At 37.1% G+C, this 27,358-nt stretch overlaps 1 protein-coding gene and 1 non-coding gene across 19 annotated transcripts in view; both read left to right on the plus strand.

Moving 5' to 3' along the window:
• The window catches only part of CCPG1 (cell cycle progression 1), a 43,832-nt gene that overhangs the window by 673 nt on the left and 15,801 nt on the right, over positions 1-27,358 (plus strand). For 4 of the 18 annotated variants that reach the window (XM_084968866.1, XM_084968733.1, XM_084968566.1 and 1 more), the window contains exons 2-6: positions 6,902-7,213; positions 16,777-16,845; positions 19,597-19,717; positions 21,362-21,438; positions 23,911-24,115. In XM_084968866.1, the coding sequence (XP_084824992.1) occupies positions 16,786-16,845; positions 19,597-19,717; positions 21,362-21,438; positions 23,911-24,115 (463 nt within the window). In that variant the 5' untranslated portion in view covers positions 6,902-7,213; positions 16,777-16,785. 18 annotated transcript variants of the gene reach the window in all.
• On the plus strand, positions 27,106-27,185 carry MIR628 (microRNA mir-628). The gene has a single exon (NR_035402.1). It is a non-coding gene; the product is annotated as a microRNA mir-628 (primary transcript).

The following is a 27,358-nucleotide window of genomic DNA, read 5'->3' on the forward strand; positions in this document are numbered from 1 at the left end:
GTTAAGTCCTCCGTAACAGTAGTCCGCACAGTGCTTTGTACGAATTACATTTTTATCTTTGTTTAAGGAACCCAACTTTTTGCCATTGGGAGCGCCAGTTTTAACGAACTCGGCCAATTAGGTACTTTGTTGAATGAGTGAAATTTGCACTACTTAATTGTAGCTTTATTTAAAAAAAAAAAAAAAAAGACAGTGGAGCTTTCTTGCAGCTAGAATAGGTAGTTATTTTAGTACTGCGAATTTTAGATTTGTGTCCTCCAGTAAGGTCACATCTACTGGATAGTACTGGAAACGTCATATTAGCGCATCATATCTTTGGCTTAAGGTTTGAATCTTATTAAGCCTCACATTTCTCAGGGGGATATTTATCACACTTTGGAAGCTGGTGTGAATGGTTTATTATTCCCTGAGCTACAGTCGTAAGGGGGAAGGTAAAGGAAATCCAGGGTATTATTTTAGTAAATAATTTTTAATCTTTTACCAAAGCTAAGGAAGCTATTAGGAATTGTTCTGAAATAATATTTAAGGGGGTAGGAACTACTAGTTTTTAAGTGAAAATAGGTTAGAAAGTATAATTCTCATTTTGTTAACTAAACTACAGAACTAGAAGTGATTCTATGCCTATTGGAAATTAGAATCAAAAAGATAATCGAGTTGTAAAAGTGATTGGATAGTGAAACTACAGATTTTTTTTTCTTTGTATTTTCTGGTATTTTCACAATTTCTATAGAAAAAAAAAACTTAATTTAAAAAAAGGAACACAGGGGAGTTCCTTCCCTGGTGGCCTAGTGGTTAAAGATCTGGCATTGTCACTGTTGTGGTGAGGGTTTAATCTCTAGCTCAGGAACTTCCATATGCTGCCAGTGTGGTCTAAAAAACAAAAAAAATTAAAAAATTAAAAAGGGGCACAGGTGCAGCAATTCCAGTTAGTCTACATAAACATTAATTTTAAAAAGCAAATAACGACAGACAACATAGGTGGAGCCCCTTTACTGCATCCACAAACTCTAAGAAGAACACGTTTAAATGTAAATTACATATGGAAAAGTGACAAATGTATTGGACTAGAAAGGGGAAAAACCCCAGTGACAGTAATTCTTAGTGTTTGTGCTTTTCTTCTTATTTTGATCTGTTTTCAATTTGTACAGTAAAAGACAAAATTGCTTTCTTCAGTTAAGGCAGTGGAAGCTTGATTATTCCTATGATTCAAGGTGGCACATGGGCATTTAATCTGAAAGGATCTGAATGTAGAAGGATTTTTTATTTATTTGTAATCACTTGCTAGTAGGAGTAAAGAAGTTAAACTATTATAAAATGAGAAAATTTTAGCTTGTTTTCATTGAATCATTTTGAAAACTATGTTTTTGTTTTCTATTATGGACACGTTGGATATGGTTGGGTAAATAGCATATTTAGTTCACATTTTGCTCTCTGTCATAAAGAAAGGACACGTTCGTTGTTCTTTGATAGGAATACTTTATGTATTTTTGAAGTTATCAGTCTTGAAAAATTCGGGTTTACCTCAACTCCAAGTGTCCATTAACTCTTAGAAAAATATCCATTCTAAAGCATTTTAGTTTTTTAGACTGTAGAAGTCATGCTTTGTTTTCTTAGGTTGTTTTCTTCGGAGCTTTGTTTCTCTCCCCAAATTTCAATTTCTTTTCAATACTTTCTGTTGTTTAATTTTGTATGTTTTGTGTCCTTTGTTGATTCAGTATCTTACCAGATACTTGGGTTCATTTACAAGGTATAAGAAACATTCATAATTGATTAAAATGTCTGATTTATTAACTGGTTCCACAATATTGTTGTTTAGTTTGTACAATTGTATTCTTATCCAAGTTAAATATTTTAAAAAATTAGGTGGGTTTGGACTGATTTCTTAGAAGTAGTAGCTTTTGACGTATAAAGAGTATGGACATAGTGCAAGGCCTGTTAAGTCCAGGGTATTTTAAAACAGAAAATGCAGACTCATCTAACAATGCAGAACTACTAGAAGCTAAATTGTTTTTGTGCTTGTGTGTGGTTAGGATGAGGAAGTTGCCATATTGTAAGTGGTAACTACTTTTTCAAGAATTTTCTTCCTAGGAGTTCCACAGTTTTTGTTTTTGTTTTTTTTTTTTTAATTAGTTAAAGTTTTTCAATACAATTTTTAAAGGCTACTTTTCATTTACATCTGTTATAAAATATTTTATATTCCCTGTGTTGTACAGTATATCCTTGAGCCTTTCTTACACTGGATAGCTTGTACCTCCTACTCTTACACCCCTATATTGCCCTTTCCTTACTCCCTGCTGGTAACCACTAATTTGCCCTCTTTATCTGTGAGTCTGCTGTTTTGGTTATATTGATTGGTTAGTTGTATATTGTTTATATTCCACGTATAAGCGATATCATACCATATTTATCTTTCTCTGGCAGTTTTGACTAAATTAAAACTGTTAGAAAAAAATGAGTTGGTTTCAGAGTTCATGTTTGATGTGTTGCATCAGATAAACCTGAAAAAAAAAAATCTCAGTTTGAGTTCTAAGGTGAAATTTAGCCCTATAATATGGGGAGGATCACAGCCTTCTGATAGAGAAGTTTTTTTTGAAAAGGGTATTTAACATGTGGAAACCTGCCTAAGGGCCTGTAGGGTTTCCTGAAGGAAGTATTTGTATTACCAGAAGTCAGAAATCTGATTTTTCTTCAGTATTTGTCTGTAAAGCCCTATTCCAAAACCTTTCTTCTGGTTCATGTTGCTAGCATTATGAAATATAAAAAAGAGAATTGGATTGGGAGTCAGGATATTTAATGATGCTGACAAATGATTTAACTTGTGAGCCTCTGTTGTTTCCATTTGTACACTGTAAATCATTGCCATACTTGTGGGGGTATTTGTGAAGATCAAAATCTGATATGAAAGTGATATCACTTTATAAATGGCAGTAATCTACCTATGTAAAAGTATTGGCCTGCGTAAATAACATTTACATAAAGCAGGTTATACATTTGGGGTGTGATAACTTAATGCGATATATACTTAAGGACTGGAAAGTTTGATGGAAAAAAGTCAAATGGGGTCTTAATTTGATTTCTTTGGTAGAGCTTTTTGCCTTTTACGAAGTTGAAGGAAACCTGGCTCCTTTCCTGACTGTGACTTTGCAGTCTGCTGCATTAAAGGTCCTGAAACTGTAGTGTGCTTTTTAAGGTTGGGCCTTTAATTTTGGTTTTGATTTGTTTTAATTACACATCTAAAGTTTAAGGAAGGTTGTTATAGTAACTTAGCAGTAGGAAGTGGGTGGGGTTGTTAATGTTCTAAAACAGTTCTCTAAGTGGACTTCATGAACAGTGAGCCTACACTGAATGTGAAATCCCAGATCCTACCAGAGATACATTGCATGTGCAAGCATTTGTCATTCAGAGAAAGAGGCAGTTTAGAGCTTAGACACCTCCTTCTGGCAATGTCAACCTTGACTATATTATATACAACATCTGACCGTTTTGGTCTTTTTGTCTTTTTGTTGTTGTTGTTGCTATTTCTTGGGCCGCTCCCGCGGCATGTGGAGGTTCCCAGGCTAGGGGTCGAATCGGAGCTATAGCCACCGGCCTACGCCAGAGCCACAGCAACGCAGGATCCGAGCCACGTCTGCAACCCACATCACAGCTCACGGCAACGCCGGATCGTTAACCCACTGAGCAAGGGCAGGGACCGAACCGGCAACCTCATAGTTCCTAGTCGGATTCGTTAACCACTGCGCCACGACGGGAACTCCAGCATCTGACCTTTTGAGTGTAACTTCACATTGGGTCAACCTGTACGACATTCAAGTAAAAAGGTCTTTCAGAAACTTGTAAATCAATTCTGAGGACCTTAAGAGGGCAAATATAAGTGAAAGTAAAAGGCAAAGAAATGTGTAGTGTATCATAGTTTAGTCTGCTTATATATATGATTCATTGATAAATAACATCTTTACTAACATTTTATCTAATGTTACTACTAGAAAGTCACAGTGGATGTGCAGTTATCTATTCTGTACTTTAAAAAATGGAGAACAAAATAAAAAATATGTAAAATCCCTTTGTTTTCTATCTTTCTGGCTTTTTTTCCACATGAAAAGTAGAAAAGAGTTGTGAACAAAAATTAGGGCAAATTAGCCTTTAGTGGAAAGTATGTTTAAAATAAAAAATATAGGCCTCTGATGAATACATATATTTTAAAAAGTAAAAATAGTTTTTAAAAATTTGAGAGTAGAAGAAAACATCGAACCAGATCCAAGTAGTTTTACTTATTTATCCCTGAAAGGGGAAAATGAGCCACCAAGGGCTAATACTGCCCAAGTGAGGGCAGTATGGAGTCTAGTCAGGCTTTTGGATTTATGGGCTCTTTCAAGCTTTTTACAAAATTAAGATCTAGGAGTTCCTGTCCTGGCGCAGTGGACACGAATCCAATTAGGAGCTATGAGGTTGAGGGTTCGATCCCTGGCCTCACTCAGTGGGTTAAGGATCGGGCATTGCCCTGAACTGTTGGTGTAGGTTGCAGACTCGGATCTGGTGTGGCTGTGGCTGTGACTGTGGCGTAGGCTGGCAGCTACCGCTCTGATTCTACCCCTAGCCTGGGAACCTCCATATGCCGCAGGTGCAACCCTAAAAAAAAAGACAAAAAGACAAAAAATAAAATAAAATAAATAAAAATTTAAAAAAAAATTAAGATCTGACAATCCTGGAAAGTCAGTGTTCTTCTTAGAATGAGAATAGCTGATGAAAAGGGTATTTCCTAACAGGTATATTAATTTCCTTTGAATTCATATTGTTTACTCACTTTATTTTAAAATTTTTATTAGAGGTGTGGCTTTTTTTGATGAAGGCGAAAAGGGATACTTTTATCTTCAAATATGGTAGTAGTTGCTTTTGTTTCCCAATTTGAGGGATGTTACATCATAGAAGAAAACTTGTGATGAAATTGTCTATTGACTCACTTCTTGCAGAATTTGTTTTCTAGATCAGAAGTTTAATCTACTGTATGTAACACTATTGTGCCTCTTTCTGGATAAAGTGAAATTACTACTCCCACTGGGGATTATTTTTCCAGATACCTATCTTTTGCGATAAGTTTCAGTCATTAAAAGGAATTTCACTCCATTAGAATTAGGAAAGCCAGCTTGCTGCAGAGAGGTTATCTTTACATCCACTTACAAGATGAATATAACCAAGAGACAGGACACCAATTGGACTCTTGTTGCCGTAATTGCTGCACTGTGAACTCTTCAAAGCCCTGGAGCATCAGTTTTCCACAGTAAACTTCTCTTAAGTCCTTTAACTTCTTGAAGGGATTGGTCATCCTGAAGATGATTGGATTTGTGTCATTTATTTACTTAAAGATGGGTTTGTCTTTTCATTTAAAAAAGTTTATTTCCTGCTGATTATAAAGATAATAAATAGGTCATTGAAATTTAGCAAACATATTATGTGTAATTTTAGTTTTTCAGATTTGAAAGACCTTAAGCACAGATATTTATTTATTTGTTTTTTTAGAGCCACACCCATGGCACATGAAGGTTCCCAGGCTAGGGGTTGAATCAGAGCTGCAGCTGCAGGCCTGCACCACAGCCACAGTAATGCGGGACTGAGCTGCTTCTTCAACCTACACCACAGCTTACAGCAATACCAGATCCATAACCCACTGAGCAAGGCCAGGGAAGGAACCTGAGTCCTCATTGATACTAGTTGGTTTCGTTTCCACTGAGCCACAGTGAGAACTCCTATAAATTTTAAATTAAATGAACTCACTCATGGTAGACCTTTCGCATTTCAGGTGTATATATTTTCATACTCAGGTGGGTATTTCTATCAGATAAATTTCTAGAAACGAATTGGATAGGAAATGAAATTAATGGATAGGACATAATAGGTGACAGGGTATCTACCTCTTAGATTTTAATGACAATATACATTTTCAGGGTTTACAGTGCCCATTTTTCTGTATCTAACCTATTGACCTGTTTAATCTTTGTTACTCTCTGTTTAGGCATTAAAATAATCTTGTTTCTTTTTGTGTATCTTTGGTAGTAAGGTTGAGCATTTTTTACCTCATAAGGCATTTTAATATTTTCTATAAATTGCTTACTCATGTTTCTGCTGAGTTTTCTATTCAGTTTTTTAATCTTTTTTCTTATTCATTTATTGGTGTACTTTAAATGTTTTCAAAGCTCTATTATATATGTTACAGGTATTTTCAGTATATCATGCTTATATATATGACTTTTTACAAACAAGTTTATGATTTTTGTATAATGAAAAGCTTTTTCTTTATGACTTCTAGGTTCTATGTAAAGCTTAGAAAAAGGTCCTATCTTTATCCCAGGATTGTAAAACTTTTCAGTTTGAGTCTTTTTTGTGTGTGGTTTATTTTATTTTTTGCATGCACTATTCTGTAGCTCATTTTTAATTTTTTTGTGGTTTTATTTTGTATATTTAAATCTTTGAGCTATATTTTTGCCAAGTGGTCTTAAGGTTTTTTGAAGCTTTATATTAATAAATCTTAGATGACTTTTTTCTGCATCACTATTTCTTATTGTGATAAAAACTGTAAATAAACATCCATTAATAGGGGAATGAATTGTAATAAATCTACCTATTATGTAGTCATTAAAGTCATTTTTGAATAATTTTTAAAATATTAAAAACATTTCTAAATAGCAGAATGGAAAAAGTTAGGAAACTTGTTCCCAATGCTTATATCCTGCTTATATATTGGAAGTGTATGTCCTAGATGTATTTAAATCAAATTGGCAATAAACATAAGAGTGTAGTCCTTATGCTATTGAGGACTTTTTTTGCCCATGCTTTTTCTTGCCTTTGTACATGCCCTTCATTTTACCTGAAGTGCCTTCTCCACTCTTGTATTTTTTCTTTTTAATAGGGCTGCACCTGCAGCATATGAAAGTTTGACTCCAGACCAGGAGTCGAATTGGAGCTGCAGCTAAGGCCTATGCCACGGCCACATCAACACTGGAACTGAGCCGCTTCTTCGACCTACGCCACAGCTTGCAGCATCCTTAACTCACTGAGGGAAGCCAGGGGTCGAACCCATATCCTCACAGAACCTAGAAGGGATTGAACCTTTAAGTCACAAGGAAACTCCACCCTCTTCACTCTTAATCTGCATATTTTATTTGTTTGTACTCATCTTACTTGTTGCTGTAATCTTCAAAATCTATTTTGAGCTCTAAAGGTTAGTCATTAAATAAGTGGATTTAGAACATTGTTATGTAATTGGTGTTCAGTAAATACTTGTTGAATGAATGTCAATGAATGGATGAGTTTCTCTTGTCAGAATTGAAGCAACTTATAGAGATAGATAAAATGCAGCAGGGTAACAAAAGTACAAGAAAAAATGAAGTGAAGGGAACACAGAGGTAGGAATTATAAAATGGAACCAAGAATGAATATATTATTCTACACAAATTACATACTATGAGAGCCTAAACTTTTTAATTACCTAATCCAGCTGCTCAGGATAAATTCAGTTATTCTAACACTAAAATCAGAAAGAGGTTTTTACTGATGATTTTTATAAAGAAGATGCTTGAAAATATAGTCAACTCTGTGCTTACTAACAGTTTTAGGAACAAGAAAATGAGTCCAGTAGGGCTTCCCCCCAACCCCTAGTGGTATTACAACAGAGTTTAGGTCGAGGGTGAGATTGAGGCCTGGTACTTTTATGGGGGCTGTCTGTGTTACAGGATTGAAGAGTAAAATGCCTTTGGATAATCCGAACTAAACTTCACTGTCTTAATGCTATGTTAAGATCATCTTCAGTATTGTATCAGAAAGATTGGTCTCATATAACCATCTGACTGCTGAAGGTGAGACGAAGTATACGTAGGCTGGCTCCAGTTGGAAACTTTCATCTTTTTGCCTAACGGATTATTAGGTTTTAGTAAGACGTCTTTTTAGAGCTGAGGAGTATAGTAACGGGCCAAACCACTGGGGTAATATGGCATTGGGCATCATCACATTTTCCTTCCTTGCTACTGGAGACTTTTTTTTTTTTTTTTTTTTTTTTAAATTTTATTTTCCCACTGTACAGCAAGGGGGTCAGGTTATCCTTACATGTATACATTACAATTACAGTTTTTCCCCCACCATTTCTTCTGTTGCAACATGAGTATCTAGACATAGTTCTCAATGCTATTCAGCGGGATCTCCTTGTAAATCTATTCTAGGTTGTGAACTGGAGACTTTTTAATAGGAAGCTAAAGTGGGCATGTTCTCTCCACACCTAGCTGTGGGCAAAATTGTTAGATAATAGTGGATTTCTTAAGCTTTTCTGTTTCAACTCCTTCATTGTGGTGGTCAGTGAGTTTGGTGGCCCTAGATCCCTTTTGAAAATAGGCAGAAATAAAAAACACTTAGGGAGTTGCTGGTAGCCTAGTGGGTTAAGGATCTGGCATTTTCACTGTTGTGGCATGGGTTTGATCATTGGCCCAGGAACTTCTCCATGCCACAGGCATGGCCAAACCACCTGCCCCACCCAGAACTAAAAGCATTCATCATCCGGTATGTTTAACAGAGAGGCAAGCTTAAGGGTGGAGCTAGACCTGAAATTAGACTCTATCTCATTACTATTTCTTTTTTTTTTTTTTTTTGTCTTTTTGTCTTTTGTCTTTTGTTGTTGTTGTTGCTATTTCTTGGGCCGCTCCCACGGCATATGGAGGTTCCCAGGCTAGGGGTTGAATCGGAGCTGTAGCCACCGGCCTATGCCAGAGCCACAGCAACGCGGGATCCGAGCCGCGTCTGGAACCTACACCACAGCTCACGGCAACGCCGGATCGTTAACCCACTGAGCAAGGGCAGGGACCGAACCCGCAACCTCATGGTTCCTAGTCGGATTCATTAACCACTGCGCCACGACGGGAACTCCTCATTACTATTTCTGATATGAATAAATGCTTATATGTCCTTTTCTGTAGATAAAAATAGGATATTAAGGATTAAAGATGAGAGGTTAGGAGTTCCTCTTGTGGCTCAGTGGAAACGAATTTGACAGGCATCCATGAGGACTCAGGTTTGATCCCTGGCCTTGCTCACTGGGTTAAGGATCTGGCATTGCCATGAACTGTGGTGTAGGTCACAGATGCAGCTAGGATCCCTCATTGCTGTGACCCTGGCGTAGGCTGGAGGCTACAGCTCCAATTCAACCCCTGGCCTGGGGAACCTCCATATGCTGCGGGTGTGGCTCTACAAAGACAAAAAAAACAAAAACAAAAAACGAGCAGTTATTATGTGTGAATTTTACGACTAGAAGAGGGCAGTTAAAATTTTTATTCTGTTATAAAGACATCAAAAGTAAAATTGGAACTCCTTATCAAAGCTTTGAACTTAATGCTAATTAGTAAGGTAACTCATGGATAAAAGTAATAATAGAAGCTGCTGTTGAGCAAGTTATGCTAAGAAGTAAGACGTAAATACTGTACATGGAGGAGAAGGAGAGATCAGTGTGTCAGAAACATGAAGGAGAACTTCATAGAGGAGGACTCAGCCTTAAAGGTAGAAATTAAAACAAAGGAGGAAACCATGCCAGGAAGTATGACTTAAGTAAGTGAAGACATGGAGTTAGGGCTGTCCTTTTCCACTTGTAGCAAGTAGATTACTTTGACCAGGTGAGATAGTTCTTTAGGAAAAAACTAATTGATTGCAAACTAGGCTAAAGTCAGATAGTGAAAGCATTTGAATTTCACCCTAAGGAGTTTGACCTTATTGTATAGGATACTTACTCTCAAGGTTCTGGGGAGACTTTGGAATAAGTGTTGTATGTAACTTGCAGTCGATTTCATTGTTATCTGTATGTAAGTGTTTAGGGTAGTTGTGTGTATTTTGGGAGGGACCAAGGAAAGAGTTGAAAAATGGCACAGTAGAAAGTGATGAGCCTCCTCGCGCCTGCCCAGTTGCATCTCTCACAAGTGACCTATCTTATTTATTTATTTTTTTGGTCTTTTTGCCTTTTCTAGGGCTGCTTCCTGTGGCATATGGAGGTTCCCAGGCTAGGGGTCTAATCAGAGCTGTAGCTGCCAGCCTACACCAGAGCCACAGCAACACGGGATCCAAGTCGTGTCTGCAACCTACACCACAGCTCACTGCAACACCGGGTCCTTAACCCACTGAGCAAGGGCAGGGATCGAACCCTCAACCTCATGGTTCCTAGTCGGATTCGTTAACCACTGCGCCATGATGGGAACTCCAACAAGTGTCCCATCTTAATAAATCTATTTCAGCATTGTTTTGGTGGGACTCTACGTGACAAAGAGTGGCATTTTATCTTATTTTATTTTTGTATTTTTTGTCTTTTTAGGACCACACCCATGGCATATGGAGGTTCCCAGGCTAGGGGTTGAATCAGAGCTGTAGCCACTGGCCTGCGCCACAGCCACAGCAATGTCAGATCCGAGCCGCTCTGTGGCCTACACGACAGCTCATGGCAACACTGGATCCTTTAACCTGCTGAATGAGGCCAAGGAGAGAACGTGCATCCTCATGAATGCTAGTCAGATTTGTTTCCGCTGAGCCACTACGGGAACTCCAAAATGGATTCTTGAAAACTGTCCAGACTGACTGACTCATCTTTGATTACATGTACAGTCCAGAAGCACTTTTGAGACCTTTACTCACAGCCCATTGGTTGGCTTACATCGGAATTATAGACATGTGGGAGAATAATGCCCCCATTCTTCTCCATCATGTCTAATTCTATAAGATACAGTAATGGAAACCATACCTTTTCCACAGTAAAATGTAGCTGCTCAGGAATTATGAAGGGTAACATCATATCAGGTAATATTCACTCCGTACTTTATGAGTTAAAATTAATATTGTTGCTGTGTTTACTAGTTTTGACAACTGCCACCTAAAATGTCTTAAAATTATATTGTTAGTCCATATCTCTCCCCTAAATTCAGTAACCAGCTGCCTATTTGACTTTTCCACTTGGATGTGATATTAGCTTTCTGAAATTTAATATATCTCCAACCAGTGTACCAATTTTCCTTTCATAACCTGCTTCCTATCTCGGGCCATTCCATTCTTGTATATGTTTAGAACAAAGGTCATCCCTCATACCTCATATTCAGGAAGTCCTCTTAGCCAAACCTTCAAAATACATGTATAATTTGCCCACTTCTTACTGTCTTTGCTACCACCTGGTCCAAACCACCACCATCTCATCTGGTTTATTGTAGTAGCTTTTTGCAAATGGTATTCCTGTTTCTGCCTTTGCCCCCTCACAATTCTGTCTCAATAGGGTAGCCAGTGTGGTTTTTCTATTCCTTTTCTGAAAATTCTTCTGTGACTTTGTTTCATTGAGAGTAAAAAGTCTTAAGATCTGTAAGGCCCTCCATCATTGTCTCCCACTCTGTTATTTCTGCCCTCATCTCTTCCTGCTTTCCTATTAGGCCACTCTTCTTCAACCAGATAGGCCTCCTTGCTCTTTCTCAGAGATAGAGGCTTGGTTTTAACTTTGTACCTACTGTTCCTTTGGTCTGAAACACTCCTCCTCCAGTTAACTACGTGATAATTCACTCACTCATTCAAGTCTTTGCTCAAATATACTTTCTCAAGAGGGCTTTCCCTGACTATCTTTTGTGAAATTAAGCCTCTCCAAACCATAATTTTCTATTCTCTTTTTTCATGTTTTCTCCGTAGTAGGAAATACACCATCAAACACACAAAACACTCTTCCTATTTTATGTTGTTTATTAGATGACTCCAATGTGAAAGATGAGATGCATAGGCCAGTTGAGATGATTTTAATTCAGACTATTGCAATAGGGAGAAGGTTCATTAATGAGGAATATCTCATTAATGAACCAAGGAATTTTGTTTTTTGCACTCATTTTATTGGGGTATGTTATACCTAACGTGAACATTTTATTTCATAAAATGTTGAATGGTTTTATAATGGATTTAAAACCATCTTGATGCGGCCTCCTCTTTGTCTTCTAAAGTAGGATAACTTTTTGAAAGTTTCCAGTCCATTTGTTTGAAGGTCGTTCAGCATTTGATTGTAATTTTGTTGTTTTTATGAGAGAAGGTGCTCCACTCCTTCAATTCTGCCATCTTAATCCCATCTCCCTGAAGAGACTCATGAACCAAGGAATTTTAATAAGAGGCAAGCAAACAAGGGACTTAAGATGGGTGGAAGTGAACCTTACCTGGGATTTTGTGAGGGCAGATTGGTCCTTTGCAGTTAGCCATTTGTCAGAACACAAAACAGGATGGGTAAATTTCTCAACCTTCCTTGCTTTCCTGAAGCTTAGAGCAGATAAAGTTAAACATAGTCAATTACTAATAGAATTTAGCCTCAGGAAGGCAAGACTTTTTTTTTTTTTTTTTCTGTCTTTTATAGGGCTGCACCCATAGCGTATGGTATGTAAGTTCCCAGGCTAGGGGTCAAATTGGAGCAGTGGCCCCTGGCCTCGGCCACAGCCACAGCAACAGACAGATCCGAGCTGCATCTGAGACCTGTGCCACAACTTGCCAGCAACACCGGATCCTTAACCCATTGAGTGAGGCCAGATATTGAACCTACATTCTCCTGGATACTAGTCAGGTTCTTAACCCACTGAGCCACAACGGGAACTCCAAGACACTCTTACGTATTTTGTAGATTGGTATATTTTTAGATTCTCCCATGCGCTAAGAACTCAGTAAATAGTGAATGAACAGGTAGATAAAGGAGTGACTTTAAAATAGTATTAACTGTAGGCCCCCTATGTGCTGGAGAGTGTGATTATACTAGTGCAGTATAGTACTTCTACCTTTAGTAGCTTTGTAAATGAGATATGAGAAACCATGAAATAAATTTATGTCCTAACGTGATTAGTATGCTCTATATTTATCGAAACCATATGTGCGTAGTACTTAGTGTCAAGTGCTCTTCCATAGAGTTCTACAAAATCTTAGATGTGAAGAAATGTTCCTAGGATTTATGAAGTGAGAGTCAATGTAAATGACTTGTTTCTCTTCTGGAGGCTCTTATTATTGGAGTTTGGATTTTATCTTGAAGGCACTGGAGGCTAATTTTAAGTGATAGAGTGATTAAGTGATCAGATTTATGTTTTAGAATAAACGAAGTAGGGCAGCCTTGGTAAGGAGTGGTTGGGGGGTGGAAATTGAAACTGAAGACACTGTCATTGTAATTGAAGTGGGAAATGATGAACTAGGGTTAGGAAGTAGATAAAGATTTAGGCTTGATGGGCTTTTTTCTGGCCCAAGGTAAGAGTTTTAGTTATTCCAAATGCAGTTATCCTAAATCCTAAATTTTTGACCTGATGTTTGGTGGCTCCTGCTTGCAGCTGGATTATTTTTAGCTAATGCTTTTTTCTGAGATAACAGTAGGAAAATGATCTTGAGTTTTGTAGGTGGTGTATTTGAAATGGCTGAGAAGCCTATGAGTGGTCATCCAAAAAGCAGTGGGGAAATACATGTCTGGAGATTTGGGTAAAGAAACTACCCTAATGAGTGAAAGGAAGCCTGCGTCTAGGAAAGGATTTCCAGTTTATTGTTTTCATTAGTACCTTTAGCTTTATAACTCTGTATGATTTTTTACACCTTTGTAAATTTCGTATAAACTCTGCTGCTTATTTCTAAGTTATTATTAGTAAAGCCCTCTAAATGGGATGGATTTTTGTGTTCAGCTGTGGGTCAGAGTAATGAGGAGAAGGACCTCATGGTTTCCTCCAGAATTTTGAGTTCCTTGAGGAACAATTTAGCTTTTTTTTGTGTGTGTCTTTTTAGGGATGTGCTGGTGGCGTATGGAGGGTACCCGGCTAGGGGTCAGTCTGAGCTGTAGCCACTGTCCTATGCCACAGCCACAGCAACGCGGGATCTGAGCCACATCTGCGACCTACACCACAGCTCACGGCAACGCCAGATCCTTAACCCACTGAGCGAGGCCAGGGATGGAACCTGTATCCTCATGATTGCTAGTCGGGTTCCCTAACCACGATGGGAACTCTGCTTTTTTTTTTTTTTTTTTTTTTTTTTTTTAAGGGCCACACGTCGCATATGGAAGTTCTCAAACTACGAGTCGAATTGGAGCTGTAGCTGCCAGCCTGTGCCATAGCCACGCAGGATCCGAGCCGGGTCTGCAGCCTACATTGCAGGTCATGGCAAACGGGGCCAGGGATCAAACCCTTGTCCTCGTGGAATACTAGTCAGGTTCATTACCATTGAGCTCTATAAAGAATATAGAGCATACTAATCACGTTAGGACATAAATTTATTTCATGGTTTCTCATGTTAGAAGTGTGTCACTAACTGCATCATCACCCAGATGTGTGTTTATCTTTTCTCTTTATTGAGTGCCTAATATGCGTTAACAGACAAGTAAACAAGCAATTACAGCACAATATTCTATTTTAAGTGGTAAATTAGGGAAAATACTAGTCTTTGGCGATATGGTCAGGGAATGGTTCACAGTCATGCCTTAGTTGAGATGGGAAGAGTGGGCAGGGAGTTTGGGTGGAGGTAAGAGAGAGGGTGAGAAACTATTGAAAGTAACTCAAAGCCCGTGAGTTAAGAGAAAGCTAAGCTTTTTAGGAAAATTGAGAAGGTTGGGGGAAGAGGGAGGGAAAGGAAGGAGAGGTTGAGATACTAGAGAAAAAAACGCTTGATATTCAAGGCCTGTGGGCATTACCCTGAAGGCAGTAGGAAAGTTTTAACATCTGGGGCACCTGGAAGTTCCCAGGCTAGGAGTCAGAGCTGCAACTGTAGTCTGCACAAGCATAGCAGTGCTGGATCTCAGCCGCATCTTTGACTTACACTGCAGCTTGTGGCAATGCTGTATCCTTAACCCCATTGAGTGAGGCAAAGGATTGAACCCACGTCTTCTCAGACACTCTTTTGGGTTCTTAACCTGCTGAGCCACAACGAGAATTTTGAAAATCATAGCATTTTTAAGGAATGGCAAAATATTGCTATTTTAGAATGATAACTGGCTATAATGGGGAGGTTCAAACACAGTATAACTTTCCGAGTTGGTGTGTCTTGGGTGGGGTTCAGAAATTTACTTTTTGTGCACCCAACTTTTTGAAAACAGCTGAATTAAGAGGGTTCTTTAGTAGGGCTGTGAATTTTGCTTATTCAGACTGTTACTCTGGTGTTGTAGCCAGTAAGGGAATTTTTTTTCCTTCATTTGGGCTTGATGTCAAACTTGTTCTGCCTCTGAGACAAGTAAACAGAAGTAAACTGGGATCTGATTAAAGAGGGCTCCTTGATTTGGGAAGTACAAATTTGTTAAAGTCCCAGTTTAACTTTTTTTTTTGAAATGTTTTCTTTGTTAATCTCATCTCCAGAGCAATTAGGAGTTTGTTTTTGCTAGAAAACAAAAGCTAAGGACTATCTGTTTAAAAGAACAGTTTAATTGGAAATTTCAGAAATTACCTTGATAAGGGTAGGAGACATATACACATTAAATAGCCTTAATCTTTTAACCAGCAGTTTTGGGAGGTCTTTATGAAAATAAAGAAGTGAGATGGAGAAGCAGTGAGGATATGGGCTATTAGGGGACTTTAGGAGGTGGGGATTTGCAAAGGCAAGGAGAGAATCTTTCACCTGAAGAATGAATGCTTTTTTTTAGGCTTCAGCCAATTTTCTTAATCTCAAAGACCTACTATAGTTCTCTTTTTTTTTTTTTTTTTTGCTTTTTAGGGCCGCACCTGTGGCATATGGAATTTCCTAAGCTAGGGATCAAATCTCCACAGTTGCCGGCCTGCCACAGCAATGCCAGAGCCAAGCCATGTCTGTGAACTACATACACCACAGCTCAAGGTAATGCCAGATCCTTAACCTGCTGAGCGAGGCCAGGGATTGAACCTGCGTCCTCATGAATGCTAGTCAGATTCATTTCTGCTGAGCCATGATGGGAACTCCTGGTTCCATATTAAATTGTTTAGAGTAGAGTTCCCTTAGAACACTAACCATCAACTTAGATATAAATGGGTTCTCCGTATATATGCAATAAAAAGCAATAATAGAAGCATTTGTAAGACTTATACATATAAAACAAAGTCAGTAAGATATCATTTACTTTAAGGAGCTTGATTTTGAAATTTAAATGGTCACTTCAGAGAAAAAAGGTAGAACAAATCAGGTAGAATAACCACTGTTGCTGGTTTAGGGCCTCAGTCTATCTAGGTTATTGCTAATGACCAGATTTCTAACCAACTCCTGGTCTTTTTCTTCCCCTGTTTTAATCCAACTGAAGTATTACATGGTTATTTTCCTAAAAACCATTCCTTCCCTTCTTGAAGACGTTAGTTGCTTCAAAACACAGTAGAGTTCATTTTGCTTGGCCTTGAAACTCTTCCATTTCCCCCACCTGGTTTCTTCAGCCATGATTTTCACACTGTACTGCTCATTTAAAACATAGGCTTTTACTCTTGTTGACTCTTCCTCATTTGTTATTCTCTCAGCAGTTGACTTCCTCCCAGTAAAATTGTTTTTTTTCCCTTTGATTCTGTCTGTCCAAATAGTCCATTTTCTTTCAGGCCCAACATGCTGGTTCTTTTCGCAGTATGACCACCTAGACCATTCTAGCTAAGGAGGATCTCTGTCTTAAAAGAATTGTATTTGTTCATACAGGTCTGCAAGCCTGTCCTGTATGATAAACCTGTGGGTGGGTTGTCTCAGCTTCATCTGGAAGACAGTAAGCCACTTTTTGTGCTGGGGTCACATATAGTGCTTCCTATAGAATTTAAAAAGTATGTCCCACATGTCAATATGTTTTTGTATTTGTAGACCTGAAAAATGTCTGAAAATTCCAGTGACAGTGATTCATCTTGTGGTTGGACTGTCATCAATCATGAGGTATATGCTATTTAATACTTTTTATAAGGAAGTTTGTAATATCATGTGTTAACAGTGATATAAACTCTTGGTTTTTTGAAGGCCAGTATTTTTTATATTTAAACTTAAGGTTGAATTGTCTATAGCTGGGGCATTTTCCCACACACGTTATGCTTCACTGCTGAAAACTCTTCATGAGCCAGCATCTTCAACATTATTGTACATTGCTTTCCTCAGCTTTGAGACATTAGGCAGATAATTTATTGAGGGTTAGTCCCTGTGCTTTACTTACATTCTCCTATAATTTTAAACAACCCTTTGTGTTATGGGATTACTTTCATTCTCATTTCATAGTTGCGAAAATCAAGTCTTAAATTTAGAGAGGTTAAGTAATTTGGCCAAAATTATATAACTAGAAAACACCAGAGTCTACATTAAATAGACCAAAAAGGAGTGTGGACAACATGTGTTTCACCTATAGTTGTATTACATTAAATTATGTTATTGCAGAACTTGGCAGGAAAAGGACTATGGCTATGACTCTGTCACAAAAATGAATTTTATTATAAAAGTATGATGTTATATATTATACTTAACATTTTCTCACATGGGTTGTGTGTGTGTGTGTGTGTGTATTTTTTTTTTCTCTTTTTCTGACCGCGCACACAGCACATGGAGGTTCCCAGGTTAGGGATCGAATTGATGCTACAGCTGCCAGCCTACACCACAGCCACAGCAGCGCCAGATCCAAGCTGCATCTGTGACCTACACCATAGTTCATGGCAAGGTCAGGGATCAAACCCGAAAACTCAAGGTTCCTGGTCAGTTTTGTTTCCAATGTGTCACGACGGGAACTCTGGTAATATTTGTTGATTACAGAAAAAAAAAATCATAAAATACTGATGAATAGCAGCAATAAGATAAAACTATCTGTTTAAAGTTTTAATGGATTTAAATATAGTTTTCCTGTTTGTTTTTAGCATCTTTTTAAGTCTCACCAGCTTTCCTTCATCAATAAAAGTTTTGAATGGCATTTTTCACAGTTGCTTTGATAATTTAAGGTTTAGACAGCTGGTTAGTCATGTCCTGCAGAAAACAACATTAGGTGTTCCTGCTGTGATGCAAGGGGATCAGTGGTGTCTCTCCCATGCTGGGACACAGGTTCCATCCCAGGCCAGCACATTGGGTTAAGGATCTAGCATTGCCGTAGCTGCAGCATAGGATCTAATTCCTGTCCCAGAAACACCATATGCCTTGGGTGGCCAAAAAAAAGATTGCCTTTTCTGTAAGAAAGTTTTAAAATTAATAGCAGCTGTACCAGTTGAATTTGGTGTGGTTTTCTTTTTTTCTTTTTTTTAAATAAATGACTTCTATTTTTAATCTGTATTCTCCAAAGCTTGATCAACTCTCAGAGAACAACTTCTCCTTCAAGGATAGTGAACAGTGTAGGAGCAGCACAGTGGTGGGCACCTGCAGTGTGAAGCAAGACAGCAAACCTTTCTAACACTTAAACGATGTGTGTCATTTGGGTATTCTGTATTAGGGATGCCTTGCCACAGAGTTGATCATATTTATACATTTTCCCCTCACCCTCTATATCTTGTTAACAGGTTCTGCTCTTTCTTACTAGTGTCTATTATGTGTATTTCCTTTCCCTTTGTCATTGCTACTATTCTGATATAGGCCAGAACTGGTTTCCCCAGTGACTCATAATTCAACCTGAACCTTGTGTTCACCTGCCACTTTAGGCAATCCCAAAGCCTTATATTCAGAAGTTTCTTTAGGACTCAACTCAAACCCACTCCTTTAATGAAATCTCAGTTTTTGCTCTTGTAACTTCTGTGTGTCAGAAGAATTTAGACTTTTTGATTTCGTGGATTAGTAGATTATAGGAAAAATGGAGGGAGGAACATGGAGAAAGGCAGAATCATTAGTGGATAACTTTACTTTGCTAGTTGAGAAAAAAATCCATTAAGATCCACTTTTATTACAGAAAAGATAGTCTTATCTTCAAAGTACGAAGGACAACCTTGGAAGAATAAAAAGAGTCTAAAATTTTATAAGGAAAGTTTACTCTGTTAATCTAATAGGTTAATTTTAATCCTTGCCCTTAACCTCTTTTAGCTTCTTGTTGTAGTAATAAGTAGTTATTTGCTTGTGGCTGTTTCTCTGAATAGGCTATACATTTTTTTTTTCCCCTTTTCTTTTTTGGCCGCCCCTCAGCACATGGAACTCCCCAGCCAGGGATCAGATCTGAACCGCAGTTGTGACATAAGCCGCAGTTGTAGCAACACTGGATTGTTAACCCACTGTTCCAGGCCAGGGAGTGAACCTGCATTCCCGCATTCCCAAGATGCCACTGATCCCATTGCGCCACAGCAAGAACTCCAAATCTGTAGATTTCAATTTTTATACCCCGTGGCACCTGGCAAAATGCCTTGCCTGTTGTAGTTCCGTAAGTGTTGAGTAGAGCAAAGTAATAGAAATAGGTAAGTTTAGAAAGTTATCATCCGGGATTCATATTTATTACTTGGGCTTATAGCATAGAGTGTTTAGCTTTTGGCTGACTTCTAGAATCTAAACCTGTGGCTTCTCCTGCTATTTCCCTGCCATAGGTTTTTCTGGATTAAGTTGAACAAAGGTATAATAGATAATGTTCCCTTTGGAATATAGCAGCAACTGAAGCATATAATAATGGAAGCATGTACACATATTTCAAATCTAGCTTTGTGTAGTCGATAGACAGATAATTGATTACTGCTTCTTCTCTAGGGGTCTGATATAGAGATGGTAAATTCTGAGCCTGGTACGGCCAGTGACAGCTGTTTGCTCACCCCAGAATGTTCATCTTTATCGCAAGAGGAGCTGCAAGTATTGCAGTTAGAGCAGGGAGGTAAGATGTTAAAGTCTGATTTTTTTTTTAATAGGATATGTGTGTGACATTACCAATCTTGCTTTCTTTCTAGGTGGGCAGCCTTTCTGGCTAGTCTAAATGATTAGGTCACTAAAAGACTAGAATTTCAGTGTAGATGAGGCAAGCAAGTTTAAGAACTCAGTGACATCAACCTGCCCAGGAGTTTATTTGCAACTATAGTACATACTGAGGCCGCCATATAACTCTTTCGTACTGCTAGTGTAACCAGTAACAAAGTATTATTAATCTTGATTAAGACTAGGGATATACAAAATTTTTTATTCATCACAAATGATGTACTAAACACTTCTCCAATTATCACACTTCAGAGTACCTTTGGTTATAGGTGGTAAATGGTGGTCTTTAACTGCTGTATTGCATTGCTGTTATGTATACTTCTGTGTGATTTTATGCCCACATTAATTAGACATAGAGAATTAAGAAACCCAGATAATTACTGTGTATTCATCTTCATATTTAAATTACTTCTTAAACTTCCTTTAAAAAAAAACCCTGAATTAAAATGTAAATGAAGCATTTCTCCCACAGGAGAATAAAGCAGATATATCAAGGCCAGAAATAAAAAAGATTATATGTTAATTATGTTTTCAACATGTTTGTCGATGCTTTTCTTATTTGAACAGTGACTCTCCTCATCATTCATGGGTCAGAGATCTCTTGAGAATCTGAAAGCTATGGATGGTTATTTTCAAGAAATGCATATATTTACGTTTGTAAAAAAATTATCATACTTCCTCAGGAGTCCTTGTACCCAAGTCCACCTTTGTTGAGGAGTTATCTCCAAATTTATATTCTCTTAGAGGCTATATAACACACACAAAATGTGCTTTATTATTATTATTTAGGAGGGGTTAAATTATGATAGAAAAATGATGAGCAAAAAAATTCAAATCCATCTATAATTCTTTTTATCTGGAGATAATTTCTGGTAACATTTGGTGTTTGCTGTGCATAAAACCTGATGTTTATTATATACTATTTTATTATTTTTAGCTTCTGTTAACATTTTATACCCTTTTTCATTAAAAAATATGACATGAACTCTGATCACTTTTTTGAGAAGTTTCTTATAAACTATATTTGCTGTAGTAACATTATCTTATTTTTCTGTGTTGAGTCCTTGTTTTTTATAGTCTATTTTTTATTGTAAAGAGTTTGTAATTTTAAGCTGTAATTTTGATTCTTGTGTTATCAGTATAATGATTGCCTTGTATTGACAGCCTTTAGAATAGTGATACCTTTAAGAATTTTGAGTATAAGAATTCAGGAAATGTAGCATCAGTTATCTGAGGCATTTCACAAATGCCTTGGATTGAGTACCTTGGAATTGTAATTCAGAGATTGTTTATTTAGAGATTGTACTTTTTAATAGATTGTGAAATGAATTCAGTAGCTAAAATTATCTTCTGATAATTTCAAATAGTTATATTTGAAATACAGAGGTCTTTTTAGCAACAGTAAAGTGACTATTTTAATTACATCTGGCATTTCATTAAATATGCTTAAAAAATTAGAAATAGAGTTTATCTACCCACATTGTAATATATTCAGACTACAAAAAATTGATGAAATGTAATTAAATTGATCTTTGTTTTACATCAGAGAGCAGCCAGAATGGCACAGTATTATTGGGAGCATCTGCTTACCCGGCTTTGGAGGAAATGACGTCAGCACTTGAGGTAAACTTGTGTTTTACTCTGTGGACATGATTAATAGTGTTTCTTAGAGAATACTAATTAAGGCTTCTATTTCTAGTTGTGCATTGTATTTGTATTTGAATTATAAATAATTTTTGTTGAAAAATGTAAGATGCCACAGACTGGTCAGTTTAAAGATGAAAGTTACTTTCTATTTTAATTCCTAATAAAGTGAGCTGTCTTTTAATTTAGAAAAGCAATTTCTTGGTACCATGTTAAAGACCTATTCATTTAACCTCTAACATTTCTTTGGAAATATGTTGCCTTCTTGAATTATATTGAGAAATTAAAGGTTCATATCTAAAATGGAGATTAGTTTTAAAATTTGAGAACAGGGAGTTCCCATTGTGGCTCAGTGGTAATGAACCCAGCTAGTATCCATGAGGGCTCAGGTCCAATCCCCTGCCCCACTCAGTGGGTTAAGGATCTGGTGTTGCCATGAGCTGTAGAGTAATTTTGCAGATGAGGCTCGTATCTGGTGCTGCTGTGGCTGTGGTATAGGCTGGCAGCTGCAGCTCTGATCAACCTTTAGCCCAGGAACTTCCAGGTGCAACCCTAAAAAGAAAAAAAAAAGTTGAGAACAAACTAGATCTTGTCCTTATATGGCGTAGCTGTTGAAGTTTATCAGAAAAAAAATTTTCTTTACAGTAATTTTTGCCTTTATTTTCAGCTAATAAATACCACAAAATGTTTTGTGTATATAAAAACTGATGCAGAAAGTCTTGGGATTTAACCAAGTTTCTTTCTTTCTTTTTTTTCTTTTTTTCTTAGGGCCACACCTGTGGCATATGGAGGTTCCCAGGCTAGGAGTTTAACCAGAGCTGTAGCTGCCGGCCTACACCAGAGCCACAGCAACACCAGATACAAGCCCCATCTGCAAAACTACTCCACAGCTCATGGCAACGCCGGAACCCAAGTTTCTTTAACTATATAGTAGAAAATAGGATCATAAAATAAAAGAAAATATGCATAGTTCATTCAATAAAAATATCTTCTGCATAGTATTTCTTGTATCAGGATGACTATAGGGATTCTTTTTTTTTTTTTACATTTATATGATTTTAATTTTTTTCCATTGTAGTTGATTTACAGTGTTTTGTCAGTTTCTACCATATAGCAAATTGACCCAGTTTTATATATTTTTATATATATATATATTCTTTTTTCTCACATTATTCTCCATCATGTTCCATCACAAGTGACTAAATATAGTTCCCAGTGTTATACAGCAGGATCTCATTGCTTATCTACTTCAAATGCAGTGGTTTGCATCTATTAACCCCATACTCCCAGTCCATCCCACTCCCACCCCCTCTCCCTCCCCTTTGGCAACCACAAGTCTGTTCTTCAAGTCTGTGAGTTTCTTTCTGTAGAAAGGTTCATTTGTGCCATATATTAGATTCCAGATATGAGTGATATCGTATGATACTTACCTTTCTCTTTCTGACTTATTTCACTTAGTACGAGAGTCTCTAGTTCCATCCATGTTGCTGCAAATGGCATTATTTTGTTCTTTTTTATAGCTGAGTAATACTCCACTGTGTATAAATACATCTTCTTTTTTTTTTTTTGGTCTTTTTGTCTTTGTTGTTGTTGTTGTTGCTATTTCTTGGGCCGCTCCCGCGGCATATGGAGGTTCCCAGGCTAGGGGTCGAATCGGAGCTGTAGCCACCGGCCTATGCCAGAGCCACAGCAACGCGGGATCCGAGCCGCGTCTGCAACCTACACCACAGCTCACGGCAACGCCGGATCGTTAACCCACTGAGCAAGGGCAGGGACCGAACCTGCAACCTCATGGTTCCTAGTCAGCTTCGTTAACCACTGCGCCACAACAGGAACTCCTAAATACCACATCTTCTTAAGCCATTCAACTGTCGATGGACAGTTAGGTTGTTTCTATGTCTTGGCTTTTGTGAATAGCACTGCAGTGAATATATGGGTGCATTTATCTTTTTCAATGTAAGTTTTGAATTTAATCAGTTTTTTATGGGTTCCTTAACTACAGAGTGAATGCTAGAAAAACCCAAAAAAACTAGTGAGAAATTAATTCTCTCCTTTCTGTGGACGGTGGGTTTCTCAGCTTCTGCAGCCCATGATGATAGACAGCAGTTCAATTTAATTCTGAGAGAGAATTGCCAAATTTGATGTGTTTTCAGACTATAAGATGAGCCTCCTGGGAAGGATTTTTATTTTATTTCATTTTATTTTGGCCACACCTATAGCATGTGAAAGTTCCCAGGCTAGGGATTGAACCTGCACAGCATTTGTGACTTGTGCCACAGCTGTGGCAACGCTGGACCCTTAACTCGTTGTGCTGTAGGGGAACTTCCAAATATCTTTTATTTTAAATCCTGTTACTGTGCTGCTTAAGTACCGTTACATACTTTGAACCATCTAGAAAATATAAGGCCTGGCATAATTGTTGAATTTGTCTCTAAAATTATGATTCTTCAGGGAGAGGAAGAAAAGTTACTTGAGGACAACCTCTATTTTGGAACTGTCAGTGATGATTCTGATATTGTTACCCTTGAGCCACCTAAGGTAGAAGAAGTTGGAAATCAAGAAGAAGCAATAATTGTTAAAGAAGAAGAGAGTCCAGAAGACTTTAATATGGGTTCTTCCTCTAGCAGCCAGTATACGTTTTGTCAGCCAGAAACTGGTAAGAACTACATAATGAATACACTGATGGGAGACTTAGGATTCCTGTGACCACATTTTATATAATAGCTTGTTTTCTGACCCTGAATCTCAAGTTTTGAATATATTTGGGTAAAACTCAAGACTTTTTGTAAAATCTAGTATTGCCTAGACCTACAGCCTAGAGCACAGTAGTCCAGTAAATACCATCTTTTATCATTAAGTAAAAGACAAAGAAAAAAATGGCTTCAGGGAGATTTATTCATGTCTTAAATGCTCCAAAATGTGTTTGACAGTTTTTAGGGCTTTAGGAGTAGGAGATTGAGCTATTATACCTAAAAAACAGGAGAATATTAAGATTGTTAGTTACAGTGGTACAAATTTTATATTGTAGAAATAATGAAAGAAAGTTTTTATTGAAGCCTTCCAGATCTATTTAGTTATTAGTCATTCAACAAACATTTATAGGGTGCTGCCATGTGCCACATAGCGTTTAAGGAACTGGCAAAACAGCAGCATCCTAAGGCCCCTGAGCTTTGGATCTTTCTTTTAGATTGAGTTATGAAAATGTGCGTATTGTAAATCTCATTCTTAATGCAGTTAGTTAATGTTTATTGTTCAGTCAAAATCATTTGGAGGTAAAATGTGAGTTACTGAGCTAATTCCCTTCTACAGTTCTTTGGCTGGGTTTTAGGGATACGTATGTAGCATTTGTTAAGGTAATATAATATTTAGACACAAAGTTACTGGAACCTCTAAGAAGCAAATCTGTAATTAACCCATGGTTACTAACCCCCAGTTATAATTTATGGCTGATTATAGAAGAGACATCTGGGAACATTGCTAGTGATAACAAGAATTTTGTAATTTGATGCAAAAATAGGAATGTGTAGTGTTTATGTCAGATCATTTTCTTAGATTTTACCATTCTTCGTTACATTTGCCCAAATCAGACAATGGAATTTCTTCTGTTATTCCAATTTAAGCTAATAAAATTTAAATAGAGGTTAAACCAGATGCTGTTTAATTTGAGAATATTTGTGAGCCAGAATATGTAGTCAGATTGAAGCCAGGAGCATTGCATAAGAGTCCATGCAGACACTTAAGAAGTGATGCTACACGCTGTTGAATTTTTTTCCCCAGGAACTTTGATGCTTCAAAGCACTAGTTTCAAATTCTAGTTTTTAATCTTCTTTCTGAATTTGGATTTCTTGATTCAGTTAAGCAGAATATTTTTTAGATATATTTTTATCCATTGCTATCCTTCCCAAGGGAATTACTTATTTCAATAAAGAAAATGTTAAAAAGTAATAAAAAATGACATTTTGACTATGTTGAAAATATATATAAGTCAGTTATCAAGAGTTTTTATTCTGTTTCCTTAGCCCATATTTTTCTTGGTTGGTTAATTTCTTGCTAACTTTGCTTAGTTTTGTTTTTTTCCTTTCCCTTTCTTCTCCACCCTCTATAGGATTTTAGCTTCATTTTTTTTTCTTCTTATGAATTTCATTCTTGTGGCAATAATCTTTTTGTTGATTTAAGAACATTTCCCACCCACTCCATGTGACACTGTCCTCTCCTTAGGAAGCAAAGTTGGTAGGTGTAGAAAAGTTTGTATTGTATATGTGTTTTTTAAAAAGGTATGACTGTTAGATTTTAATGGAGTACAAGTGATAATGTTAAGTGATAATTGAAATAAGTATTTTCAATTCTCATTTTCCTTTATATTCTTTATAATAAAGCTTTATACATCTTTTTTCCTGTTTATTCACAAAAGAAAGGTGGTGGGAGAAGCTGTGGAAGATTCCTGAATGCATAAGGGGCTGGGATGATCAGCTGAAACACCATGTTCCTAGCCAACTCGCTTTCCAAGGTGGTGTGACTAAATCTGATCAGCTTTTCTAGAGCTGAGTGTGCCTAGTCACATTTACTATTTACTTAGTGCTTTAAAGATACCTATTGTAATCTTTGATACTCTGAACAGGTGTTCAGAATTGATCTTGTATTAAAGCTGGCTAAGCTTATTGCATGCCTTTGCATTGCTTGCATCTTGGACTGTGGGCCAAATTAAGCTTTGAAAGAAGTTTAAAAATCAAAATATTCCAGCTATCATCTGTATGGGTTAAAAAAGATGGAAGCATTAGATAATATTATTAATATGGGTTAGGCTTGTTTATTTACTTAGAGTATATAATGGAAGGCAATATAGTTAATATAGAACTGAAAATTTAAGAGAATTTGACAAATGATTTATTTTTATATTTACCCACCTTAATAATGTCAGAAAATCTGACTTAAATACTCCAATTATGATCGTGAATGCCTTTGTATTATGTAATGCTTTGTTAAAGTCTTCCTTTCTTTCTCTTTGTCCAAGAAATGTAACCTCACAGCTGAGGCGACGACATCTTGGAAAAACTAGTGATCAAGAATAACCAGATAAACATGATGGGCATAAGGGTTATAGCCAAAAGATCTCTCAGTGGCATCTTTATCACTAAATATTAGGAATATTCATTCATTCAGTAGTGCCTTCTGTCTTTGTGTTTGTTGTTGTAAGTGTAAAAGTTAACTGAATTCTCCAGGATCCATCTTTTAAAAGTATTACCTAACCTTAGTCACCAGCTTTCCTGTGGCATAGATACCTTGTCTTCTGAAGAACTGTTTTGCTTTTTAGAAGCATGAATGTTTGTTGTTTTGGAGCTCTTTGTATCAAATTCAAGTTCACATTTTATCTTTACTTTTAGTGCTTTTTTTTTTTTTCTTTGCCTGGCCTAAGGAAACTATACTGAGTCATCTAATCTTCCTTGCCAGCATATAGTTTATTGATATATGGAACAATGTTAAGAAATTATACATTTGAAGAAGTTGAAGATGTTTTTCTCAATGGCTGTGTTTCTAGTACTTGAGATTTCCAGTACTTTTAGAGTTTTTTTTCAATTTGTTTTTCTTTATTATTCTTTTCATGAAGGTGCAGCACCAGACTAGTCCTTAATATCGGAGATAGCTGTTGTGTCACTTCCTCATGCTGACATATTTACTAGAGGGTAAAGTTAACAACCTTCTAGTAAGAGTGGCAGTCGAAGGGAAGGGCTCATCTGACTTCTGGAAACCTGTGTTAAACTATAGTGCTTTGAACCTTGATATTAGGCTCATAGGATGGAAATGAAACTAGGGACTAGATATACTCAAGGAACCTTTTGGTAGTTATTGTCCTTTTAAGTCACAGGAACTGATTATATACTTTCCTGTGTTCCTTTACCAA

The sequence above is a fragment of the Sus scrofa genome, chromosome 1 (assembly GCF_054392235.1).
Source record: "Sus scrofa isolate SSC_HxYL_T2T_F1_AM1 chromosome 1, Sscrofa_HxYL_maternal_Yorkshire_Landrace_v2.0, whole genome shotgun sequence".
In the NCBI taxonomy this organism is placed as follows: domain Eukaryota; kingdom Metazoa; phylum Chordata; class Mammalia; order Artiodactyla; family Suidae; genus Sus; species Sus scrofa.